The following is a 23112-nucleotide window of genomic DNA, read 5'->3' on the forward strand; positions in this document are numbered from 1 at the left end:
ATTTTATCAGTTTCAAAGTGCACATCTACCCAAAATCGGAAGGAATTTTTTTCCCAAACATATTTGGCGAATTAGCAGAGTTTTTCATCTTTGGCAGAATTTAAAAGCTTCGGTAAAGTAAAGTCTAGTATACGTCTGGTATACAGTAAAACCTTCGCTATTAGTATTTGGATCGATTTCAAAAAGCGTTTTTATTTCTTTTCAAAAGAAATTATTTAATGTACGTACATAAATTGTCGTCTTTTTCCTTCTTATCTGGCTTGATTTACTTCCTCGACGTATGTTCTAGGTTTAAGAAAAAATCTGGATTCGATTTTTGTTCTTGGTTCTTTCGGTGTTTTTTTGTTTTGTTTGTTTTGCTATGTATATAATCGCCATTTCTTACATCTTAACAGCTCTCCGTACGAGCGTATGTGCTCTATTTGTCTCATTTAAATATCTGCTTGTTTCCTATAATGAATTTGCAATCGAGTTTAGCGTGTGTGAGTTTGATGTTTGCTTGTAATAGGTTCTGTAGTTTCTTACTAGTCAACAATTAAAGAACGAAAACAGTCGATCAATGTCTTTATGGCGCAAAGATCCGTTTGCCTCGGGTAAGGTCTTTCCCATCGCTATCTTAGGCTCGTTTCGGCTGTGTGTATGAATTTGGTTCTGCATTTTCGCGATTTATTACATCGTTTTTCGCAGATTCGTCAAAGATGAGAATCTTTGAACAAGCTGCGACGAAGTACAGTAATTGTTAGCGCTACTAGTCGATACTGCCGTTTCACCTTTGATGTGCTCTTAATTCTCTAAATTGTACCGAGTATATGAGTCCTGTCGGCTTATCCTGTGGTCTTGTGAATTGTGTAACGGATTTCTTGCGCAGCCCAATACCACCTTGCTATGGAGATGTGTGTTGGTATTTCAAACTCATGCGGAATGGCTGATCGTTTGAGCTGATCAGTAAATACACGTTTGCATACTGTTGTATAACTCGGTGATCACTGGAGAATCATTGTTACGTGCAAGTGTGGTGATCGGGTACGTACGGTTATGGATCGTATAGACCTAGGTAACAGACTGTTTGCGCCACTGACTGCTTCCTGAGTTTGCATTGATTAGATTAAACAAAGATATTCATTGAGGATCGTTAGATACGACACTAGCGTTTACGAGTTGCGCACGCTTATTCACTGTTAGCTCCGGAGGTTTATGTTAAGTGTAACATGGCAGTGATGGAAAAACAATGCGAACAATGCTGCTCCGGTCACCACTTAGTCAAAGGGATATCACAAACATCATCCTCCGCACTCGGTAGTATTTGTATCATTCGTCGTTCTTCCAAAACTCGAATCTTTTAATGCAGCAGCAGCTCACCTCACAAAACATAGCTCATCGTCTTCCAGCTCGGACAGGATGTTCATTCGATATTCTACCATATGCTGCGCCACACTTCTGACTGAACGCACGCCTTCTATTTGATTGTTCTGATCGTTTATGAATCGTTTCATCACCTCAGCTATAAATGTACGAATTATTATTCAACGTTTGTTTAACCTATTCATCACCTATTCATCATAGCCTGAACTAGTCGAGCAGTAAGTTGTTGAACAAAAATTGACGATCAAGTACAAAACACAATCAAATAACATGTTACGATCGTTAAGGATCCTATAGTACGTACGATCTAGTTTAACGTTCAAGCAAAATACACTGCAAAATTTTGTATCGATCATTCTCGGTATTCGGTGCGTGTCTTGAGTTCTTCTGTGAAAGGTTCCCATAATACGGAGAAGCCACTTTGGCTCAATGTCGTACGCGATTGGTATGTTTTAAGGTAAGATTTGAAAATTTTATCCACTTCTGCAATCGCCTTCGATAGTTTAGAGAGTTTAACAAAGCTGACTAGGTTTCATTGACTGGCGGCAAGGTTGGGAAAGATGGGAAGGAGGGGACGGGGGAGGATTAGGGATTTGGATGTTGATTTTTTTCTTCTACGATTGTTTGAATAGTCGCGGACCTTGGGGATGAAGGGCAAAAAGGAGTAGTGCAATATCCGCAGAGTTTAGATAAAGGTACAAAATGTTTAAGTACGTGGCAAATTGTGTTCTTGGTTTGTCTATGCATGTTGATATTGTTTTCGATTTTTGTGTGTGTGAAACGTTCGCTAAACTATTCCCTATCGCCGGACGACGACACGCTTGTTATACTATTAAGAATGCAAAATGTATCCTTCTCCGGAAAGCCTCATTACAACATTGTTTGCCTGTATGTCTCACTAACCCTGTACAGTGTATCCACTTCGTCTGCAATCGCAATAACAGGTGCATTAAGAAAAACTATTTAACCAAAACGCAGTAAAATAGATTTAACTACAGTTGACTTGTGCACATCGTGTATGGCGGTAAATGGTTTATAACATTTAATGTGACAATTAAAAATGCAAACTAAATAACCATCTAATTGCTTGGATAAGCGTTTACTAATGTTAAATAATAGTGTGTAAAATAATTCAGTCAAAAGTAGTTTGTCGAACTGTAAATTGAAGATCTCTTGGACTGAACAAAATCATACCTAATCGTAGTATGGCAATATCTAATATTAAGAGAAAATGTTAGTAATCTTAAGCGGAACATTAGTATCTTCTAGCATGAATAAAAGTTAATCTTTTGCATCTTACCTTAGCGGAATGTGCAACATGGGGCTTTTGCTTTTGCGCGCTAATATCGCTTTGGGGTAGAATATGTCTATGGTCGTCGTTTGCTGTTAATCGCACCCTATTTGCTTAATTTTCTATTATTTCCCTATTTTATCTGTTGTAAAGTACGTAACCTCGGGTGAGGAAAAACGACATCATTTCAATAGTAAATTGCTATCTAATGTTCTTCCTCTGTTTCATAAATCGTGTTTGAATCGATCGATGGCAAATAATCTTGTGTTGATCTACCTTCGAGGGTTTGCAGTTTCATATCGCAAGTACATGCGAAAGTGAGGAGGGTTAGAAAACAATAAAACTATGTGAATGCTTTTAGAAACGAAAACTGCCTTATCTTGAAACGAAATGTTTTTGCTGCGCCTTTTTTGCCCTCGAATTAACACTGTGACGCAAATTCTGCCCATTTTAGCATTATGATTCAAAAGATTAGCGTAACAGTAAAGGAAGAAAAACAAACCGAAACATTGGAATGTTTGACGATTGCTTAATTACGTGTTCTAGACTAACGTTTGGTTTGGGTTGTGTTGACTAGCATAACTGTTTCCTTGACCTGTAGAGCATATTACGATTTAATTGCATTCTGTTGCAATTCATTTGTAACTCTTTTTATACGACGATCGAACACAATGAACATAATGGTTTGTTTAATCTGTTGCCTATCCGCTGTCGCTGCAATTACAACCATAATCACATTACGGCACAGTATTGCATATAAACAGATACATTTTCTTAATCGAATAACTCACGAATGGAGTTTCTCCATGGATATTAAGCTTTAGCCGAATGACTCAAGGTCAACGATCGCATACAACAAAATGGTTTGTCAAAACAAAAAATTTCCCCAACGTCCGGCGTGTATGCCACGGGTGTAATATTAATGGCCGGTTTAGATCTAATCCCAATCAATCGCAAAAACAGTTGGTCTAGAGTGAGTAAATTCGAGAAAAGGATCGAATATTTACATTCAGCCGGCGCCGGAAATGGTCCAACCTAAACGTGAACGAACGCGATCTACAAAAGTATATTCTACATGGTTCCCACAAATGTTAAAATGAGTCGATGATGTCGAACGCGTTCGCAATGCTGTTCACCTGCTCTACCACTTTCCACTTGTACTTGAGCGCTTTCTCCGTGAACGGATCGTCCGTCTGAATATCGAGATTTTCGATTGTGTTCGGCAGCACGAGGCGAAACGCGTGCAGAAACATGCGTGGCGGCGACGTGTCGATTTTCAAGCTGTACGTGTAGTCTCCTACGATCACGTGGCCGATCTGCGAGCAGTGCAGTCGTAACTGATGCCGGCGACCGGTAATTGGCCGTAAAAGCACTTTGGTGACCGGCTTCCCGTTGTAGTAGCCTCTATCCAGCACCAGCACTTTCGTTATACTACGTCGTGGATTTTGGCATAGTTCATCCTCCAGGATGGTGCACATTTTTTTGCTTGTATCCTTGAACCGCACATCTTCGCCTGTGGGATCGTAAAAGACGTTACATTAGAGCGCGGAAAACTTATGGATGGAACATGATAGCGGTTTTACCTATCGCGATGTCGATTACTTCCTCGTCGAAATCGGTATGCCCGCGGAGCAACGCTAGATAGTACTTCCTGGCACGCTGCTCCTCGAACACCTGGCACACTTCTTTGCAAGCATTTTTGTTGAGCGGAATGCACAGTATTCCACTGGTGGCAAAGTCAAGCCGATGAGCGAAGTAAAAGTCATGGGTGAGATTATCCTGCACGTATTCGGGAAATTGTTTCCGCATTATTGTTTGCACAGTTTTCTGCAATTAAAAACGATTACATTAAGTACTACAGTGCCATGGCTCATAGGAGAGAAGTAAACAAACCACCTTTTTCGTGTCATTTGAGTTTATCAGTAAATCATGCTTCTTGTTGATGACCAAAAAGTTGCCACTAGTATACAACACATCGACCGTTTCGTCCTTTTTCTTGTAATTGTTTCCCTCGCATAGGGAAAGGATGAAATTTACAAACCGATCGCATAGGACTAGGAAAGCTTTGATGATTTTTTCCACCAGTCCAGTGGAAAAGAACTGAACGATGCGGTCTACGATTTCATCTATCATTCTGAGGAATGCGTATAATCCGGTCACGGCACCCCGATGCACGTCGGGAGCAGGCTGATCAGCGGGTTATAGAAGAGAGATGGCCTGTTAGGTAGAAGCTACAGGATATACGCAATCGTTCAATACACTCGACGTTTGAAGCGTACAACAATACGGAACAATCGAGATCGATGAGACCGACTATCTTGGAAGAAGGCTGCTCTAGCTGCTCGTTATTAATTCAAGCAGCATCTCAGCGCTTGAAGCCTTCAAGGACCTCATTCGTAACAACAGCCTCCCGATGGCTCCTGCTGGTCGGCGTGCTCCTATGACACGCACTGTGTTCCGCGAGTACGAAAGATTCTGGCACTTGGCGGAAGAATTGAAATTGCACCAGGACAAGATTCTCCTGTGTGCAGTGGAAAGAACGGAATGCGCTTTGTTTTGTCGACACTTTTCTACTCCATTAGCGATTTTTTATGCCTCATTTGTGCAACAACAGTGTTGCTGTTGTGGTGCTAAACCCTTCCGCGAAGGGAGCTTTCTTTCCGTTTGTCCACGACCCACTTTCTTCACGGCACGGTACACACCTGCACCAGGCACCAAAATTGCTGGCAAAATTGCCCAAAATACACCAAATCCACGAAATAGTTAAAAATTTCAGGACCTTGCAGAACTCAAAATTGTCGAATTGTGTGTTTTTTCTATTTTTGGTTTTCTTTTGATATTGCTGTCAGTGCTGTCAGATAAAAGTGTCATATCTTCATCACCCAGTAAATATGCTACTTGGGGCCAGAGTGACCAGAAACACCGATTTATCTGTATTCCTACCGATTTTTTATATATTTTTTATATTATTTTATATTTTTTATATATTTTGTCATACAGCTGAATAAAATAAAATTCTGTCCATGTATTTATACACGACTGTTGTAGGAACAAGCTCAAACGCATGTTTTTTTTATCATTATTGTTATGTTCAACTTACCAATTTATCGGAATGGTTGCTGATAGCACATACGATAAATTCGCATGTCGAAAACTACCGATAAACCGTTTTTAACGCTCCTACCTAAACCCGCCAAAAACATCTGTTCACACTGCTTGGGACCTATCTGCTCGAGTCTGGGACAATTCGGGAAATTCGAGCCAAGCTGCAGAAGTGCACGGATATGGCGCGGCGCCACGGAGGTGACATAATGTTGCAGTCTTGAAAAATTTGGAAAAATAATTCTTGACAAAAAAGAGCGTTTCTTGGTACATAAATCAAATAGAAACGTACCTTTTAGCATAATTATTATTATTCATTATTATTCATAGCAATGGGTCGCAACTGCGCCAAATAGTTGTTTGTTTACACTTTTTCGCGAACGTCAATTTTGTCAACTTTATTTGCTGGCTGATCCGGGTTACGAAATTTTGACAAAAGCTCAAAAAACTGACAATGCTCACGTTTTGCAAAACATGTCAGCGGTTTGTCACTCTCGTGGCCTTTCGCCTATAAACGAGTCTGTATTGACATTCAGGTTTTGTTGTGATTCCATTTTCGTTCGGGTTGATTGCGTGTAAATATTTGTGCCGTGCGGTTAGAAATTTATAGTTTTATTTGTGGTTTTGATTCTAATCCGTGCTGGCGTACTAAAACTTTCAGCCGGGTTCGTTCTAGTTGTGGCAAGTGCATTAGCAATTCCGGTACAGCTTTCGCACATCTGGTTCGATTTAGTGTGTGAGGACAAAATATGTGATGCAAAGACCGCACTCTCAATTCAAATGCAGTTTTTCCCCGGAAACCCTTGTGCTGCTCAATGTAGAAGATATTTGAAACGACGTTTGAGTGATCAGATTTTTAATTTATCAGATTTTGAGCTAGTGCTAGACAATTCCGATAAATTTAGGAGGCGATTTTCAATCTAGTCTTTTCGATGTAGTCCACGTGCTTGTGTGGTGGTTTGCTGGTGGAGCATGCACAATTGCTGTCCGGGTAGTTTGAGCGCGAAACAACCCACTAATAATCATACGAGAATTCGAGCAGAAGATTTTCAGCCAAAATGATGCACGTTTTCTTTCCTTTGACAGCATCGCTGTGCCGTGTTTGATTAGCATTAGAGAGTGTGCGGAAAGTGGACGAGCTTCGTCACGATAAGAAGTGGGTGCGTGCGCTGTCGCAAAGATGGTGATGTTTTGTACCTTAGGTGGCCGATGGGAGTGCTTCAACAAAGCACTGCAATTGCAAGGAAAGTAATCGTACTCCGGTTCAAATCGGTGATTCGATGTGTGTGTATAATGGCTAGCAGCAAGTGGTGCAGTGGTGTTATCGCACGAGCGCTCTCGTTTCCTTGAACCCGATTCGGTGGTTAAAAAACAACTGTGCTCTAAAATCGTAAGGCGTGGGCGCGGGGTGGGGTGCAAATAAAATCCCCTTCGGAAAACATAACACTTCCAGAGAAGCAGACCCTCCAAAGCATGGTTTCCAGCAGTCGCTGTCGAACGGTTCCGAGCGTTCCGATCCACCGCGTTGGAAGTGAATCCATCCGGTCTGTGGACAGCGTGATGCCCAAGGACGAGATTGGTGGACTGAACGGTGCAAAGGGCGCTTCGCTGGTCGCCAACATCGGAAGTTAATGCATAGGTATGTATGGTGTCATCCTGTGGGAGTCGAACCGTGTGCGGGCGGCATAATGATACACATTAGATTAGGTACATGACCTTCGCTTTGATGCGCTGAGTATGGGACCATTTGGGTCAGGGGCAGTAAAAAAAAACCCCGAGACAGGAATGATACAGATCGAAGTAGCTTGCCTCAAATCATGCGTGACTGCAAATGTATGGTGGTTATGTTTCGCGTTAAGAAACCATGACGACGACGGGCATGTAGCATTTGGTTTTATTAGTTGCTGTAGTGACTACATAAGGAAATTGTTTCCAATGAACCATTTTGCTTACAACGAAATTGTATTGGGAAAAATACAACTGGCGCTCGCGATAATAGAGCTTTCGATGTTTTTTTTTGTATGAAAGGTATGCCAACTGATAACATTCGTCACACATGTTATCTTCGGACACGTAATATGATACCATGTCGATTTCATTATATTAAAACATAGAATGATGCAGCGCTATTGGTTCATGGTGCTACTCTACTTTTATTAGATCGTATTCAGGAAATGTGAAGACTGTTGTGATTTTTTTATTGGTGAAATTTCATTAGAAATTTGACAAAAAACACGAGCGAATCGTTGTTAAAATTAAAATACTTCAGTATTTACTCAAGATGGTGAAATTCTATGATGCTTGTCGACCAAATAAAAATGTGTCCGCCAATGTCATTTTTTTTCTTCTTTTGAGTATTATAATTTATACGCATAGTTTCGCATACTAGTGAAGGTATTTCAATGAAGAAGTACCATCTCTTTTATATCACCATTGTGCAAAGCTTACCTAGAGCCGGCAAGTATAGGAATGATTATCGATTTTCTCATCATGCCAAATCTGCTTCTATCCTGGGAGTGGAAATGGTATTTCTCGTACCGGAAAATGGAGCAGAGGACGGTCGGAACGCGAACCATTAAAATAGGACTATTTGAATGCAAACGTAAAAGAGTTGAAACCTCACTCCCACTGGAGGGTCGGTCGCATCTTAGTTCCCATCTTAACGGCGCCGTTAATGGTGACGCACGCCTCGTACATCCCAAAAAGCCGGGTGGTAGTGAGAATGTGAAGAATGTTTGTTTGGGTCGCTACAGATCGATTTTTCTTCCAACGATATCAGCACAACCACACACATTCGTGGCGATAGTTTCACGCAACAAAATTGCCAAAGTAATGCTAGTAATAGTAAGCAAAGGATTTCACAAGTTTGAAGCGTGTGGTTGGTCATGCGGATGGCGGCAATATCCTATTGAATTTAATGGTTTATTGTTTGCTAGTTGACGAGGGGGAAATATTGTAGTCAAACTCGTTTTGCTACATTTGATTCAGCTCAAGCTGGTTGGCAGTAGTAAGACAACAAACGTCACCCATGATGTCATGTGGTAATGTGAGGGTGCAAAGCAAAAAGAAACACACTCACAGAAGACTTGCCACAGCTAATTATTGATAACTTAAATATGATGTTTGGATACGCACTCGACGCTCGGCATTTGAGATGTAAATTTGCGAGGTGTTTATATACACTTTATTTCACAATTATAAAAAAGTAATGTAATGGTTCACAGGTGTGCTAGACACTTTTCATGCAAGCTTACGTACAGGCAAAGCCGTATTTGCCTGGGAAGGAGGAGCGCAAGTCATCCTTCACGATAACAGTCATCCCCTGCGAGAGCACATGTTCCGGTGAAAGAGTAGTTCTGGTCAGCAGTCAGGGCAAGCTATGAATGAACCGCGGTGTTGCTGAGAGAGCTTTGCGAGCTGGGAGAGCTTGGTCGTCTGCTGTGTGCCTGTAGTATTGGTGGTTGCTACAACTTTACTCACGATTTTGCGTAAAAAGCGATGCGTTTGTTTGACGATTTGAGTCGTCTCGCGCTCCACTTTGGGCGAGCGCCTTGGCGGAGGCTCTCTGTATAAGTTGCTCAACGCACCCCGGCAAAGAAAGCCAGTCGATTGTTGACAATTCGCGGGTTAGCATCGCAGCAACCGTAGTACGCGTCCTTTGAAACCGCCCGACCGGCGTTTGGCTCTGGCGCGGAAGTGCTGGCTCGGAAGGTAGTGAAGGTAGTGATTTGTTTTTGGTGATTGGGATTACTTTTGCACCGTGCACACACCGGTGGGCGAAACACACAAAATCATTCCAGGGTAGATCATTTTCTGTGGCGTATGTAGGCAGCCTAGTGCAACGTGCGTGACATAACCAAAAGTGCGTCTAGTTAGTAGTTACGAGGGCGGGTGTCCGAGAACCACGTTACGCGATTATAAACCGTTGTGAAATTGGGCTTCCGGAAGGAACCAGTGGGAACCACTCACACGACAAAGAAGAAGTTGATAAAATTGCAATACGTTAGCAATGTTTGAAATTATTCCAGCGGCTTGTTGAGGCTTCGTTATATTTTGTTCTACAATTAGCATCGATGACATAATTGTTTAGGTGGGCGATATAGTACCGTGCACCATGCTTCGCCCTCGTTAATGTGACAGATTCTGTAGTAGGCGATGATATGCACAGCCGCGTAAAGAAACCAGTTGAAGTTTATTTATGCGCAAAACCAAAACGGTCTCACTCTCTCATTGACCCATTCTAACTGCGAAGTCATTTTTTCTTTGTTTTGCTCAATGCGGTTTGGGTGTTTATGGTGGTGCCTTGTTATGTTATTCGATAGTCACCCGTGTTAGCCGTAAGTGTGCTGATGGTGGTTAATTTCCAAACATTGTAAGCCGGTGCTCCAACTCCATCGATGCGTCATAACGCTTACTAAGAAGTTGATGGTGTTTTCAAGTGTTGAATTTCCACCACGTGGTCCTTTTAATTTGTTAGAGCAATTATAATCACAATGCTTATCAGATCTATTTCTATAAATATTATAGTTTTCAATTCATTCGAGGTTTGTAAAGTGTTTGCTCGATAGTGATCTTCAGCCACCAATCAATGATCGTCGAACATTTGATGCCTGAAATTTTGAACTAAGCTTATGGTATAATATTTTAGTAATTTTGGTATCGACATTGAACAACTGACTTTTATTTCAAACTTCCTTCCTGGTGGATCGTTCATGTCTCAGTATGCGGGATGTGTTGAGATTAAATACTAACTTACATTCCGATCGTGACAATGTTGCTTTGTTTGAATGCACAAGCAAAAATCTACTTTCTAATTGGTCATGTTAATTGATAATGATTATTATGATTTTTTTAGTCAATTGAAAAGCCTATCATCAAAACAACATTTTTTAATACGTCTTAATGTATTTATTGCTGAGGGACAGATTTTTCACAAAGACAAGACAAATTGTTAACGGACATTGCGACCCTTGATTTGGCGAACCGTGTCGCGTCGTTGCGCATTTGACGGACATGAACGATAAGATTTACCGGCCAGCCGTGGATGGCGGGAGCGTTAGGGTGCGTGATAGAGGGAAACGCGGAAGCGCGGTTATGTTTCAAGCGGCATAAGAGCAACGTTATCAGGCCGCCGTTGATAGATAGAACGGAAAGCTGAAGGCTGGTTGGTCGTACGATCATACATGCATCGATCAATACAAAACTATTCGAACCCGCTCGTATAAATTCCTTCCATCATTGGGTGCGGAAATGGTTTCACAATCAATTTAAACACCATCTAATCGGTTGTTAAATTGTTTGCTACATTTTTGACAATCTTATCAAGTTAGATTTATTCAATGAAGGAAATGTAGGTGTACAGCATGCAATGGTTACTGAACAGGGAAGGAGAAATCAAGTTTGGTAAATGTGTCGGGCCGTTTAACAAATGAACTAACGTTCCAACTATTATTGAACAGGTTGATTTAGTTTTTTGTCCTTTTTGTAGCGTGACTTACCTTGAATATAAAGCTAGTAACTTTGTAGCTATTCACCGCTGCTACATACGTATATCGACGAAAATTACAACCTTGCAGGAGATAAACTATCGATTGTCGCGTTCGCTTTTGTCTTAATGTATTCAGTATTATTCGATTGATTTATGCAACAACCTTCGATAAAAAAATCGAAGGATAACTTCTTCACCTACCAATGCGTGTTAAAACTATCACAAACAATCGATTTTTATTCTTGAAACAAATGTTTACCATACAAGATTTACAGCTTCATTATTTGAAAACGAATGTTTAACGCTTTCGCATTTGCTAAAGTAGAATTCCACTAACGTATTCGTAAATACAAGAAGCTGGTCGAAATTTAACAGAAAAGAGCCGACTGTTGCTCAAAGGTCAAAGTATCTATAAGCAAACTACATATACGCAAGAAACTTGCTCAAAAACACTTCTGAGAAACACTACACATTAGATCTTTGCTTCCGTTGGAACTCCGGTGAAACACGACGATCACTTAAGATTCATGTATGGCATTTTTTGTCAATTTTCTCACGCTCTCTATAGCGATCTCGTAAAAAATGTGTTTATGTTTCTGGTTTATTGCGCAAACGTCTATAAAAAAGTATCATCCGACAGTAAATCAAACCGATAAGAAGAATCGTCCAGCGGGGGCCTGCTAATTAGCATCGGAGGTTTGGCTGGCGGGTGAGAGTGTCTGTGTACGTGTATGTACGCGTGTGGTGGGCTCGAGGCGGCAGTTGTTCGCATTTCGCGTGTCGTGTCAAGAAAGCCGGCTTTTGGTTTGGCTTTGGTTTGGTGTTCCTCCAGTTGAACAAACAACTTTTTGCCAACAGCTCGGCAAACCTCCCCGATCACTTCTTCCTCTTTACTGCGGGCAAATGTGACGCAATTCCAAATCCTCGAAAGCGCAGCCTGTGTGTGACACGCCACCCCAAACGCTTTCGCACTCTTCCTCCTGTTCTTCCGTTCCGGACTGCTTGTACTTTTACACAATTCGAGTGATCCACTGTGTGTGTGTATGTGTGTTCCCCCTCCAAAGTGGTTTGTGAAGGTCAACACGTTGATCGTGCATTTGTTTGCTGCAGCAAGTGTTGCGGTTCGCTTTCGCTACAACCCTTTTCGCCGAGAGAAGGTTCTTCCGATCGGTGCTCGATGCTAATGCTATGTAAATGGGAAACGTAACAAACACCGGGCAAACCGGTATCCGTAGCTGGACACAAAAACAATCGGAAAAGGAGAGAAACAAACAAACAAAAATGCACATTCACCATCTCCCTCCGCCCTGGTACGGTTCCACCAACACCAAAACAGACACCACCCGGCTTTCGTTTGCTTTCCGACAGTTAGTAAAAGCTACTAAAGCCGGTTCTCCACAAATCGGACACACACGAATAATAAGAAGAAAATGAGAAGGGCTAAAAAACTGATTCGCAACCTGAGGAGGCTTTGCAGTGCAATGTGCTCCGTAAGGTCATCATGCTTGGTTAGCTTAGTGCCCATAAACGTACTCAAGTTGTGTTTATTCCTAACCAGGGCAGAAGCTCTTCAAGAAATCAAACATAAAAAAAATGTATTCAGGTTAGTGTGCGTTTGTGTCAAATGATAAGAATGCGGGGAGAGGGGTGTGCGGCAGTGAGCGGCTGGCGTGCGTTTGTCCTCCTTCGTCTATTCTGGAGCATGCTAAATGCAAGTTTGCGTGTGGGTTGCCAGTAAAGTGTCACTAATGTCCCGTCAAGTGGTCTGTTGACCGCATTTTACTTTCAATTCCAAGGCACGACGAAGATGTTCAAGATGCTTAAGTTATGTTGGTTGAAAAGCAAAAAAAAAAAAAAAACTATACAAAATAAGTGCAACGTTTGCATCACATACTTTTGAATCCACCCAAACAAGTGACTTTGGCGCCGGATAGACGGGTACGGATGAGCCTAGTACCATAGCCTCCCCCTTTTGTGCTTTGTCTCGGGATCCACATTTCGCAACTTTGTTCGCATCGTTATTGTTCCCCCGTGTGCCCTGTGAAGGGGGTGTGTAGTGCACACAAACACACACACACACATTTATGCAATAAATCATCCACCGCAGCTTCTTCGGCGGGATGGGAGGCTGTTTTTCGTACCACCAAACACGCCAGCCGTTTGATGACGACAATTCACACTACCCTATTAATGGTGTGCGCTAAAAGCCGGTCCCTTTCCTTTGCCAGATAAGCGGTTATTTCTAAACACAACACTAATCAGCTGGGTACATCTGGCCGGCACGAGTTTAGTCTGACGGGCGGCCGAATCTCAGATTATCCAGCTTTTCGATCAAGAAGCTTCCACGGGATAGGGCGGAGCAGTATCTCTGCACCCACCGGAAGTATGGTTGCCTCTGACGTATCGTGGAAGATTCGCGATTGCCGTATTGTACACCGCACAAGTGCCCGGCATCGCGTTGAGGTGATTCACGATCGTCTGGAAAAGTCTCGGGTGGTGTAATTTGTCAACTCATCTCTACCATTAAATACACACACAGATACACACATGCGTGATCTTTTCGCTAACAATCGAATGCCACGAAGATACCAGGGAAAATTCGAAAAAAAACCATTTACGGAGCGGTATTATCTAAACCTGATTGTTTCACTATGAAAGGGTATTTACTCTATGATTATCATCACATAGCGTGAGCCTTATGATCTCCCGACAAATAGATCACATTTGACTAGAACGTGTGTATAAAAGCTTTTGGGGAAAAACTATTAGCAACAGGCATATAGTGCATATCAGAGCAGTTGATTAGCACCTGCGTCGGCAGTTCCAGAGTGGTCGCGATGATTGTGTAAAGGTGATGTCTACATCATTGAAGCTGTGTTCGTATTTTTTCGTACTTTCGGTTAAAGTTAGTGTTATAATTTAAACAGTATGATATCAAACGGTATTTGTTTTTATTTAATAATAAGCTGACAGTCCCCTGGGGGGTCCCGTGGTACAGTCGTCAACTCGAACGACTCAATGACATGCCCGTAATGGGTCAAGTCCGGAATGGACCCGGCCCCCCCTCCCCATAGTCTGACTTGACTGACTTTCCGGCTACGTGGTATTGAATAAAGTCTTGAAAGCCACTATAGGCTGACATGTCCGCGTAGACCGTTTACGCCAAATAGAAGAAGAAGAAGCTGAAAATTACGAGAAGAAAACAAAATAAAATGTATGTAAGTAAAAGTACACGCAACAAAACAATAATAATGATATGTACAAGGAAAAAAACAGTAAAATAAATAAAATATTCTCAATTCGATCTGTTTCAAAGTTAAAGATCGGCTCGTGCGGATGAAGTTGTGGTATAATATTACACACACCGGCTCCTCTAAAGCAGTGCTCGCCAACCTTTTTAGGTTCGCGGACCACTTGGCTTTCAAAATACATTTGCCGCGGCTCACATATCGTAGTTTTTATCTTATTCTAGACATGCCTGCATCGTAGTACAGTCGTCAACTCGTACGACTTAACAACATGCCCGTCATGGGTTCAAGACCCAAATGGATCGTGCCGTCATACGTAGGACTGACTATCCTGCTATGGGGGATCAATAAGTCACTGAAAGCCAAGCCACCAAGTAGTGGTACAGGCAGACCTTGACCGACAACGGTTGTTGAGCCAAAAGAAGAAGACATGTTGGATACTTAATATTGATTATGGAAAAAAAATTGCGCAATATGTATAGCAATTAGCTTTTCTTCTTAAAAAATAAATTCTTTCGTGGACCACATCTATTAACGCCACGGACCACAGGTTGGAGACCACTGCTATAAAGGACGCACGTGTTTGAATTCTTCTAGAACTGTCCCCGCGTCAAGGAGTCCCTCTTCCGGAGTTTTTTTTTGTTAGCTCACTCAAGACCGTACCCGTGGGTTATATGGATAGATTTTCAAAAAATTTGAGTATATGGTCAAGTGGTACAAATAAGTGTAGTTAGTAAGCCAATATTAAGCTGGTAGAATGGTCGTATATCTTATCCTCGTTTTACTGAATATTATGCGATAAATCAACACAAAAGCTTCAGTGATGGAATTCTCACTAATGACCAAATTTAACACATTAAATTAACTTATCCAAGTTAGAACTTCACTTAACATCGACACATTTGACTGCGCGCCTTGCGTGTACACCTTAGCACAAGTAAATTGTTTCAAATTGCATGCTATTTGCTAGAAGAGCAACAGCCACACAGTAGCAGCATCCATTATTATCTGGTCATTTCCACCAATTTGGATGGCTTTGCTTGCACAACGCATGATAGGGGGGGGGGGGGCGTACTGCTCTGCCAACAAACATGGCACAGTCCGTCCAGGTACTTGATCATTTCTCGTCTATTTGTCAACATGTAATTGTTTTACAATTGTTGTGACGTGCGCCATACCAACCATGCGGTGATAATTACATGCAACTACGGTTCCTATGGCAATGTGTCTCAGCACGTTTATTTGCTCCCATCCAAGCAACCCATTCTTCTGCGAGTGCATTCTGTGGGTGCGAAATGTTTGCAAAAATGCATTACCTTGCATATCGATTGTCTCGTATTGTAGGCAGGCGGAAGCGTAGCTTAACTGAATGTTAATTGTCGTGCTTTAAAATGCGTTCGACACTTAAGCTATAATGTTACCTGTTTGCCGCTTGGCTGTTTGCGTTGTTTTGTTGTTCGCCGGGGTGTGTGTGTGTGTAGCCCCTCTGTGTTGTTTTCTGTTGACAAACGTTTCCAGTGCCATGGCATGCCATGACAGGCCATCCGGGGGTGTATCATCCTTGTGGGGGACGTCAATAGAGAGTGGGTTTGCACGTGAGTAACGGTCAGCTGCATAATGGCTGCATATGATTGCATTTCAAACGGTCAGCAAGTAAGTGGTAGGATGAATGCGGCAATCAAGGGTGAAGAATTATGATTACCATTCAGTACTGTTCTAGGGTGCTTCCTACGCATTTTTCGTGTCAAACAAATGTAGGCATTTCCAAAGCAAGTCGTCAACGCACGTGTTTAGGATAGTGTGTTTGGTGGAAGAGAGTTGTTTACAATGAGGTGTACACATGGAGATCAATAGCAATAGCAAATGGTTGTTAAATATTTGTGAAAAGGAGCTTAATTTTATTTTTTTACTACAAAATGGACCACGTGATATACATCGGTTTGTGACGGTTTTTTTTGTACACTGTACACGCGTGTGTGTAAAGATAAAGGGGCAGGATAGTCGTGCAAAGGAATCCTTAAAGCTATATTAGTGTTGTTGTTGTTGTTGTTGTTGTTGTTGTTGTTGTTGGGACGATTCCGGCATTAGGTTGATTCTCAGCACTGTCAGCACGCAGTTATATGGACTTATGATGCCACAAACACAACAAGCCCAGCAGGCTTGCGATGGTCGGAACAATCGATTTGTGATGACTTCTTAATCATTTCACTCTTACCCGATAAAGCATTTTAATGGATTCAATTAAGAGCTGAGAAACCCTCCAGTGGGAAGGAAACTCGACGTCCACGACGATGATGATGATGATTGGAGCAGATAGGGATAATGCTGGATGTTTGGGGTGTTATGGGACCATGCATCATGGGGGATCGGTTTTTATTTTTGTCTCTAAAGATGGTGGTGGTTCCGTTCCCGTTCGCTACTCGTTTAATTCCCGGCGATCGCGAGGTCATAATCATTGATATTGCATGGTTTTTCGATGTCGATTCTTCCCACTCGTGGATATGCCCCTATATCTCAACCGAGCCGGACCAAATTAATTGGAACCATATTAAAGTGTCGTCCACAAGGACACTCGTGCGCTGTGGTAATGGCCCGGCTCGGCCGAGCCGTTCGTCATTTTTCCCGAGCAATTAGATGCGGTTGAGGTTGAGGGTCTAACATATTGAATCGTTTCGTTTGTTTGTATGCGCTGGTTGATTTGAGAGAAAAGAAGGAAAAAAAGTATGCCGGCGACTGACGCTTCTGCGATGCGTGACGGCGGGAACCCATTTGGTGACATCTAGAAACTATTATGCTTTATTGTGAAATCGAATCGATCCATTATGGCGATGAACAAGATAGTTGAGAACCGTTTTTGGAATGTCGTTTATGACTGATGCCTAAGAGTTTGAATAATTCATATGTGATGATATAGTTTTGTTTGGAGGGTTTGAGAAGCGATCGTTCATGTTTATGCCTGATGTGTGAATTGTTGTTATCGTACCTTTTATGATTACTTTAAGAAAATATTTTTTATTATTATTATTTTTGTTAGGACTTTGTTAAATTTTTCTGTTAGTGAATAAATACAAGGTTGCGATCTTGTTAAAAGCGGCTTAGTTTGTCATTATTTTGAAATTATGATAAAGTGTACAATCATAAATAATTAAAACTAAAATGGTTTGTTATTTAATAATCCACTGTATCACATACACTTTTTCGATATCAATATAGCTTAATAAATATCAGTGTGGAATGTAATAGTTTCCCCCATTTTTACTCCATTTCTAACAGATAATACCATCACATCATTCTGCTTGCTGCTGCAATACTGCCTAGCTGCTAAACTTCAACTACTGCCCTGCAGCGGGAAACAGAACGACCCATCATCTGCTGCACACTGGCGCGCATCCCGCTTGATACCCGCTGTTAACGTTTGCATTCCGCACTGTTCGACGGTGTAGTAGCAGTGGTGGCCAAATGAGTGTTCGACAGGGTGTAAATTTGGCTGCAATTGTTAAATGTGTAGTGATCGACAGGATCGCATTGGATGCAGTGTAGTGTGGTGCAGCCGTACCCCACCGAAACCGCTGACCAAGGTGTTATTGGCCCTGTTCGTGAGGAGAGCCGGTGGCATATACAGCAACCTTTTGGCCAATGCAACCAACTCGATCGGCGGTTGTATTTCGGTGTTTAATTCACCGGCCCGTTCTGTTCCTTTCTTTTGGAGTGGTTAATTTGGATTGTTTGCTTTAAGCGCCTCATTTCCGTATCCCATTGGTTGTTTGAGTTTGCCGAAAAATTTAGTTACAGTTTACAATTTATTATTGCATTGCGTCGTTGTAATTTAAAAACTGTGCGTGTGTGTGTATGTGTGTACTGAATCAAGCCACCATAATCAACACACGCCGTTTTGATTTGGTTATGCGCGGATTGAGCCATTTCTTTTGCCATTAGCACACAACACGTAGCATTTGTTCATTATTTGTGCTCGCAATTGTTTTAAGTTTGTGTTTGGATGGGTAGAAACTCCCTCAGAATGGATGAGAAGGAAGTGAACTTTTTGCCGAAACCGAAGATACCGAAGGTGGGATGCTTCCGTGCGGTCTGTGGTAAGTTACTTTCCCGTCGATGGTGTAATGTGCCAGTCCTTGATGTCGGGGGGGGGGGGGGGAGAAGGAGGAGGGTGGTGCAAGGGTTGTGTGATATGTTTGTCCATCATGCGTGTATTGTTGCATTTCAATCATCCATTTTCATTTCCCATACTTTCATCCACAAGCGTACTGAAGGTTACTGGAGACACTAAGTGGGATTATGTGCGTTTTCTGAAGAAAAACAGAGGAATTCGGAATAGTTTAGCAAAACAAATTCGACAATTCTGGAGATACACAGTAAATTATTTTCAAATCGCCGAACAAAGATAGTGCGCACAAGACGAAAACGGGGATAACATTACGGCATTAACTTTGAATATCAGCGTGTGTGTCTGTGTGTGTAAAATGGAATCGGCACATGTTCATGTTCGCGACAAAGGTTAGCAATGTTTCTTGTTTCAAGGTGCAATGATTGCGTGGTGTGGAGACTAACAAACCGACTTTAATATTTGTAGTTTGCGCAAGGTAGTTACACTGGGGTGTTGTGAGCATAATTAGCATGAAACGGTTTATACTAATTGGAGGTGTGGAAAAATGAACTGTAATCTGTCTGTGGTTGACAATCTGAGAAAAATGCATGCTCCCATGATTCTCAATTATCTGACGGCCATCAATTGTGGGGTTACTTCACTAACTTGTATGCTTTAGGTACTGTTCGTAAACGTTTGGGGAAAACGATTCTCGATCGGTAAAGTAGAACCAAATTAACCCATTCCTACTGACACAACGATGTAGTTCGGAGATAACAAATCTTGATTGTGTGACTGCTTTCTTTTACATGATTGATTGAAACAGATGTTTGATAAGTCGTGTGTAGTTCGGTATACAGTGATAGCAGTAACGTTATTTTCCTCCCACACCCACTTTCCACTCTCTCAGATCGCATCCCAGCCCGGTTGGTGCTGTACTTCCTGTCCTGGTCCGGGTTTCTGGTATCGTTTGTAATGCGCAACGATATCAACTTTGCCCTGGTGGCGATGGTGCAGGATCCGAGCGCGAACGCAACCGGCAGCGATCACTGTAACACGCTCGTGAACGATATGCCCTCCCTGGAGGAGGGCGACAACTACAACTACACGCTGTCGGTGGCCAACGCTACCACCACCGTGCTGCTGGACGGGCCCGCGTCCATCGACGACATCAAGTTTGACTGGGACTCGACCGTGCAGGCCGTGATCAAATCGTCCTTCTACTGGTGCTACGTACTGTCGCAGGTGGTCGGAGGCGTTGCTACCCAGTACTTCGGCACGAAGAATGTGTTCGGATGGTCCCAGTTTCTGACGGCGGCCTGCAGCTTGCTGATACCGCACGCGGCCGATCTGCACTACGGTGCGGTGATTCTGCTGCGCTCGGTGCAAGGCTTCGCCAGCGGGCTCACCTGGCCAGCCATGTACGCGATCGTGGGCTACTGGATACCGCCGGTCGAGCGGAGCCGCTTCATGAGCAGCTTCCAGGGCTTCAGCATCGGCATCGGGCTGACGTACCCGCTGTGCGGGTTCATCATTGCTCACTTCGGGTGGCGCCATGTGTTCTACACGACCGGCACGATCGGCATGGTGTGGTGCGTATTCTGGTACCTGCTGGCGTACAACACACCGCAGGAGCATCCGCGCATCACGCCCGAGGAGCTGGAGTACATCGAGCTGAACGTCAGCGAGGACATTAAGAATGGGCAGGGAATGCGGGTGCCGTGGCGCCGCATCTTCACCTCGATGCCGGTATGGGCCATCGGGCTGACCACGTTCGGGCGCATCTGGGTGCACTACACGTTCATCATGTCCGGGCCGGAGTACATGCAGAAGATCTTCTGCTTCGACATCCAGCAGAACGGACTGCTGTCCGGTGCGCCATTCCTCTGCTCCTATCTGTCCTCCGTGCTGTTCTGCTACGTGGCGGATCTGCTGATGGACAACAAAACGCTGACGCTCACCAACGTACGCAAGCTGTTCACCGCCCTGTCCCAGATCGTGCCCGGCGTGTTGGTGCTGCTGGTCGGGTACCTCGGCTATCAGATCGTGACGGTACTGATACTGTGGTTCATCGCAGTCACCTTCATCACGGCGTCCTACGCCGGCGCAATGGCCAACATCGTCGATATTGCCCCGAACCTGGCCGGACCTGTGCTGGCTTTTGCTCAGACCATTCACATGACCGCTTCCTTCCTACAGCCGCTCGTGACCGGCTTCATGGTGACTGATTCGGTAAGTACGCTTGCAATGTTTCTCGCAATTGCGCAACAAATAAACAGCACATCCTCTTCTGCATCGCTTGTATACTTCCGCAGCAAAACATCAACCAATGGCTGCACGTGTTTGGCGTGTCGTCGGTGGTGGCCATCAGTACGTACCTTATTTACCAGGTGTTTGGCACGGCCGAGATACAGTCGTGGAACTATCCGGTGCCCGATCCGGAGGTAACGTCCTCAGACGATTCGGCTGTCATCGCCAACCAGCCAATGATAAAGGTGGAACCAGGACTTAAGTTTGACGACGACGAGGACGATGACGATTGAGGAACCAGCCTGCACGCGGTCGCGGCGCAATAGGATAGGAATATCGTTCTTTCTGTGGCACTTCTGTGACAACAATTATTAACACTTAACGTTTGTAGCCAAGTTACTTGTATGGCAAAGTGAAGTAGTGAAGGAGGTGCAACAAAAATTCCACTTAAAATGTAATTTAACTAGAATTGGTACTCGGTGCGGGCGGGTGGGCGGGAGAAGTGTGTACCATGCTGGAAGCAGAGAAACATGTGATTAATTGAATAAGCGACGAAGCGAAAGGATAAGAAATCAACGTTGAACAGATGGGTGTGAAATGAAACAAGAAATCAGGGAAAACATAGAATGTGGCACTTGTACGTGTTCACGTGTATGTGTGTGGATGTTGATGCAAAAGCAAGCATCTCTCTGTATGCAGGAATGTACATGAAAGCGTTATCCAGAGGATACTTGGATGTAGTAAAACACACACATACATACACAAGAAAGTTAAATCTGGAAACCAAAAACAGATTGGTTAATCGTTAACATAGATGCATAATGAAGCGGGGGTGCGTACAATTATATCCTCAATTTGATATAGAATGATGAATGATTCGATACAAAAATGAAGGTAAATTAAGGGATAAAAATTTTAACGTCCGTTTAGAATATAACATGCAAGCTGGAAAGGGAAACAAATGTCAAAAACACGGACACACACCACACCACACACTCCGGCTATATGAAATCGGTACACTCTCCTAAAGGGAGATTCGTTTCTTACATTGCCATTTGACGTAATTTCAAAGGTGTTTTTGTGTTGTTTTGTTTTGTTTCGTGTACGATTAAGTTGGACCCGTATTGTTGTTTTCTTCTTTTATGTGAGTTAGTTTAATGGTCAGTTTTCTCTACTTCGATTGCGCATCGTTTGTTTCGGTTAGGCTTAGTATATTCTTTTTTCAGCAACCAGACAGCATTATACAATACTTTAGTTTAGTTTAGCGGTGTGTACACATATAACGGACATATTATGGGCGTAAACATTTATAAAAATTAGGATTAATCGTTTAGAATTGTTATCACACCCGCTGGGCCATGCAATCGTCGTCTTATTGTTGCAATCGTTGCACGGACAATAAGCACCTATGCGGTTCCATTAAATCGAAGCCAATTGTGGGAAAACGAAAAAAAAACAAACAAACAAATCGCATCTACATATATATAAACTTTTTCAATATCTGGCGCTCTCCTTTCCCTCTCCCGGGATTAACTCTGTTAAACTACACGTGCCTATATGAAAAACGAAAAAAAAGTGGAATTTCTTTCGTTGCAGAAACACACTGCAAAGGATACTTTTCATCCCGAATAGAAAGGTTCTTCGATTTCCATAGAGAGGGAGTGAATGATAATAGACTATATAACGAAAAACCAACAGTGAGGCAAGAACCCTCCTAATGCGCATCCATTGAACTTTCCGTGCAAAATTTAAGAATCTTACAAATAGCGGCCCGAGCGTAGTAAGCGTTGGAATGTAACCATTCTGCCGTTTCTGTTTATGACTTACCACCAACCATACCAACACAATGCAACACTGAAGAACGCGTTATATTCGTGTTAGTGTGCGTAGAGCAGGGCAAATACTTACCGACGATTGTTCATTGGTGGTACGGTGGTGTGTGTGGGTATGTGTTGCTGATGCTGTTGGTACCATTTGTGATCTCAGTCGAATGTTTCAAGTTTCAACCACTAAATGGGGCAAACACACACACACACACACGCATCCTTCGGAACGTCTTACTACCATTACCTAACTTACCTTATGAATAATAGCAATAGTTTAGAGTTATTGAATCATTGTCATTGAATGGAATCCCATTTACCCACAAACTGTATGAACGAAACATTGTAGAAACGCCGACCAGGCTAGAGTGGTACACGAAATTCAAACATACAAACAAACAAACATAGAAAAAATATATATCGAACCAATCAATGAACCACAGCAC

The 23112-nt window shown here is 42.8% G+C and overlaps 2 protein-coding genes across 8 annotated transcripts; one reads left to right on the forward strand and one right to left on the reverse strand.

Annotated features, from left to right (window-relative positions):
- Positions 1 to 160: 160 nt before the first annotated feature.
- On the reverse strand, positions 161 to 5482 carry LOC121589312 (RNA pseudouridylate synthase domain-containing protein 1-like). The gene is made up of 3 exons (XM_041908110.1): positions 4550 to 5482; positions 4237 to 4480; positions 161 to 4166 (listed from the first exon to the last, which is right to left on the reverse strand). The coding sequence occupies exons 1-3, from the start codon at positions 4784 to 4786 to the stop codon at positions 3745 to 3747; spliced, it is 903 nt and encodes a 300-aa protein (XP_041764044.1). The 5' UTR covers positions 4787 to 5482; the 3' UTR covers positions 161 to 3744.
- A 781-nt stretch (positions 5483 to 6263) lies between these two features.
- LOC121588089 (vesicular glutamate transporter 3-like) lies at positions 6264 to 23099 on the forward strand. 7 transcript variants are annotated; one of them, XM_041905663.1, is made up of 5 exons: positions 6264 to 6350; positions 6842 to 7394; positions 17765 to 18582; positions 19504 to 20825; positions 20909 to 23099. In XM_041905663.1, the coding sequence occupies exons 3-5, from the start codon at positions 18489 to 18491 to the stop codon at positions 21134 to 21136; spliced, it is 1644 nt and encodes a 547-aa protein (XP_041761597.1). In that variant the 5' UTR covers positions 6264 to 6350; positions 6842 to 7394; positions 17765 to 18488; the 3' UTR covers positions 21137 to 23099. The 7 variants fall into 7 exon arrangements, with proteins under 7 accessions (XP_041761597.1, XP_041761596.1, XP_041761595.1 ...); XM_041905662.1 differs by having other exon boundaries at positions 6305 to 6457; XM_041905664.1 differs by having other exon boundaries at positions 6342 to 6420.
- The last annotated feature ends 13 nt before the right edge of the window (positions 23100 to 23112 follow it).

Source organism: Anopheles merus, chromosome 2R (genome assembly GCF_017562075.2).
Source record: "Anopheles merus strain MAF chromosome 2R, AmerM5.1, whole genome shotgun sequence".
NCBI classification, from domain to species: domain Eukaryota; kingdom Metazoa; phylum Arthropoda; class Insecta; order Diptera; family Culicidae; genus Anopheles; species Anopheles merus.

Coding starts and splice junctions, on each gene's coding strand:
- LOC121589312 (XM_041908110.1), bottom strand. CDS start 4,786: ATGATAGATGAAATCGTAGACCGCATCGTTCAGTTCTTTTCCACTGGA. Junction 4,481..4,549: donor ACTCAAATGACACGAAAAAG/GTGGTTTGTTTA, acceptor TTTTAATTGCAG/AAAACTGTGCAAACAATAAT. Junction 4,167..4,236: donor AGTAATCGACATCGCGATAG/GTAAAACCGCTA, acceptor ACGATCCCACAG/GCGAAGATGTGCGGTTCAAG.
- LOC121588089 (XM_041905663.1), top strand. CDS start 18,489: ATGGGTAGAAACTCCCTCAGAATGGATGAGAAGGAAGTGAACTTTTTG. Junction 18,583..19,503: donor ATGCTTCCGTGCGGTCTGTG/GTAAGTTACTTT, acceptor CCACTCTCTCAG/ATCGCATCCCAGCCCGGTTG. Junction 20,826..20,908: donor GCTTCATGGTGACTGATTCG/GTAAGTACGCTT, acceptor ATACTTCCGCAG/CAAAACATCAACCAATGGCT.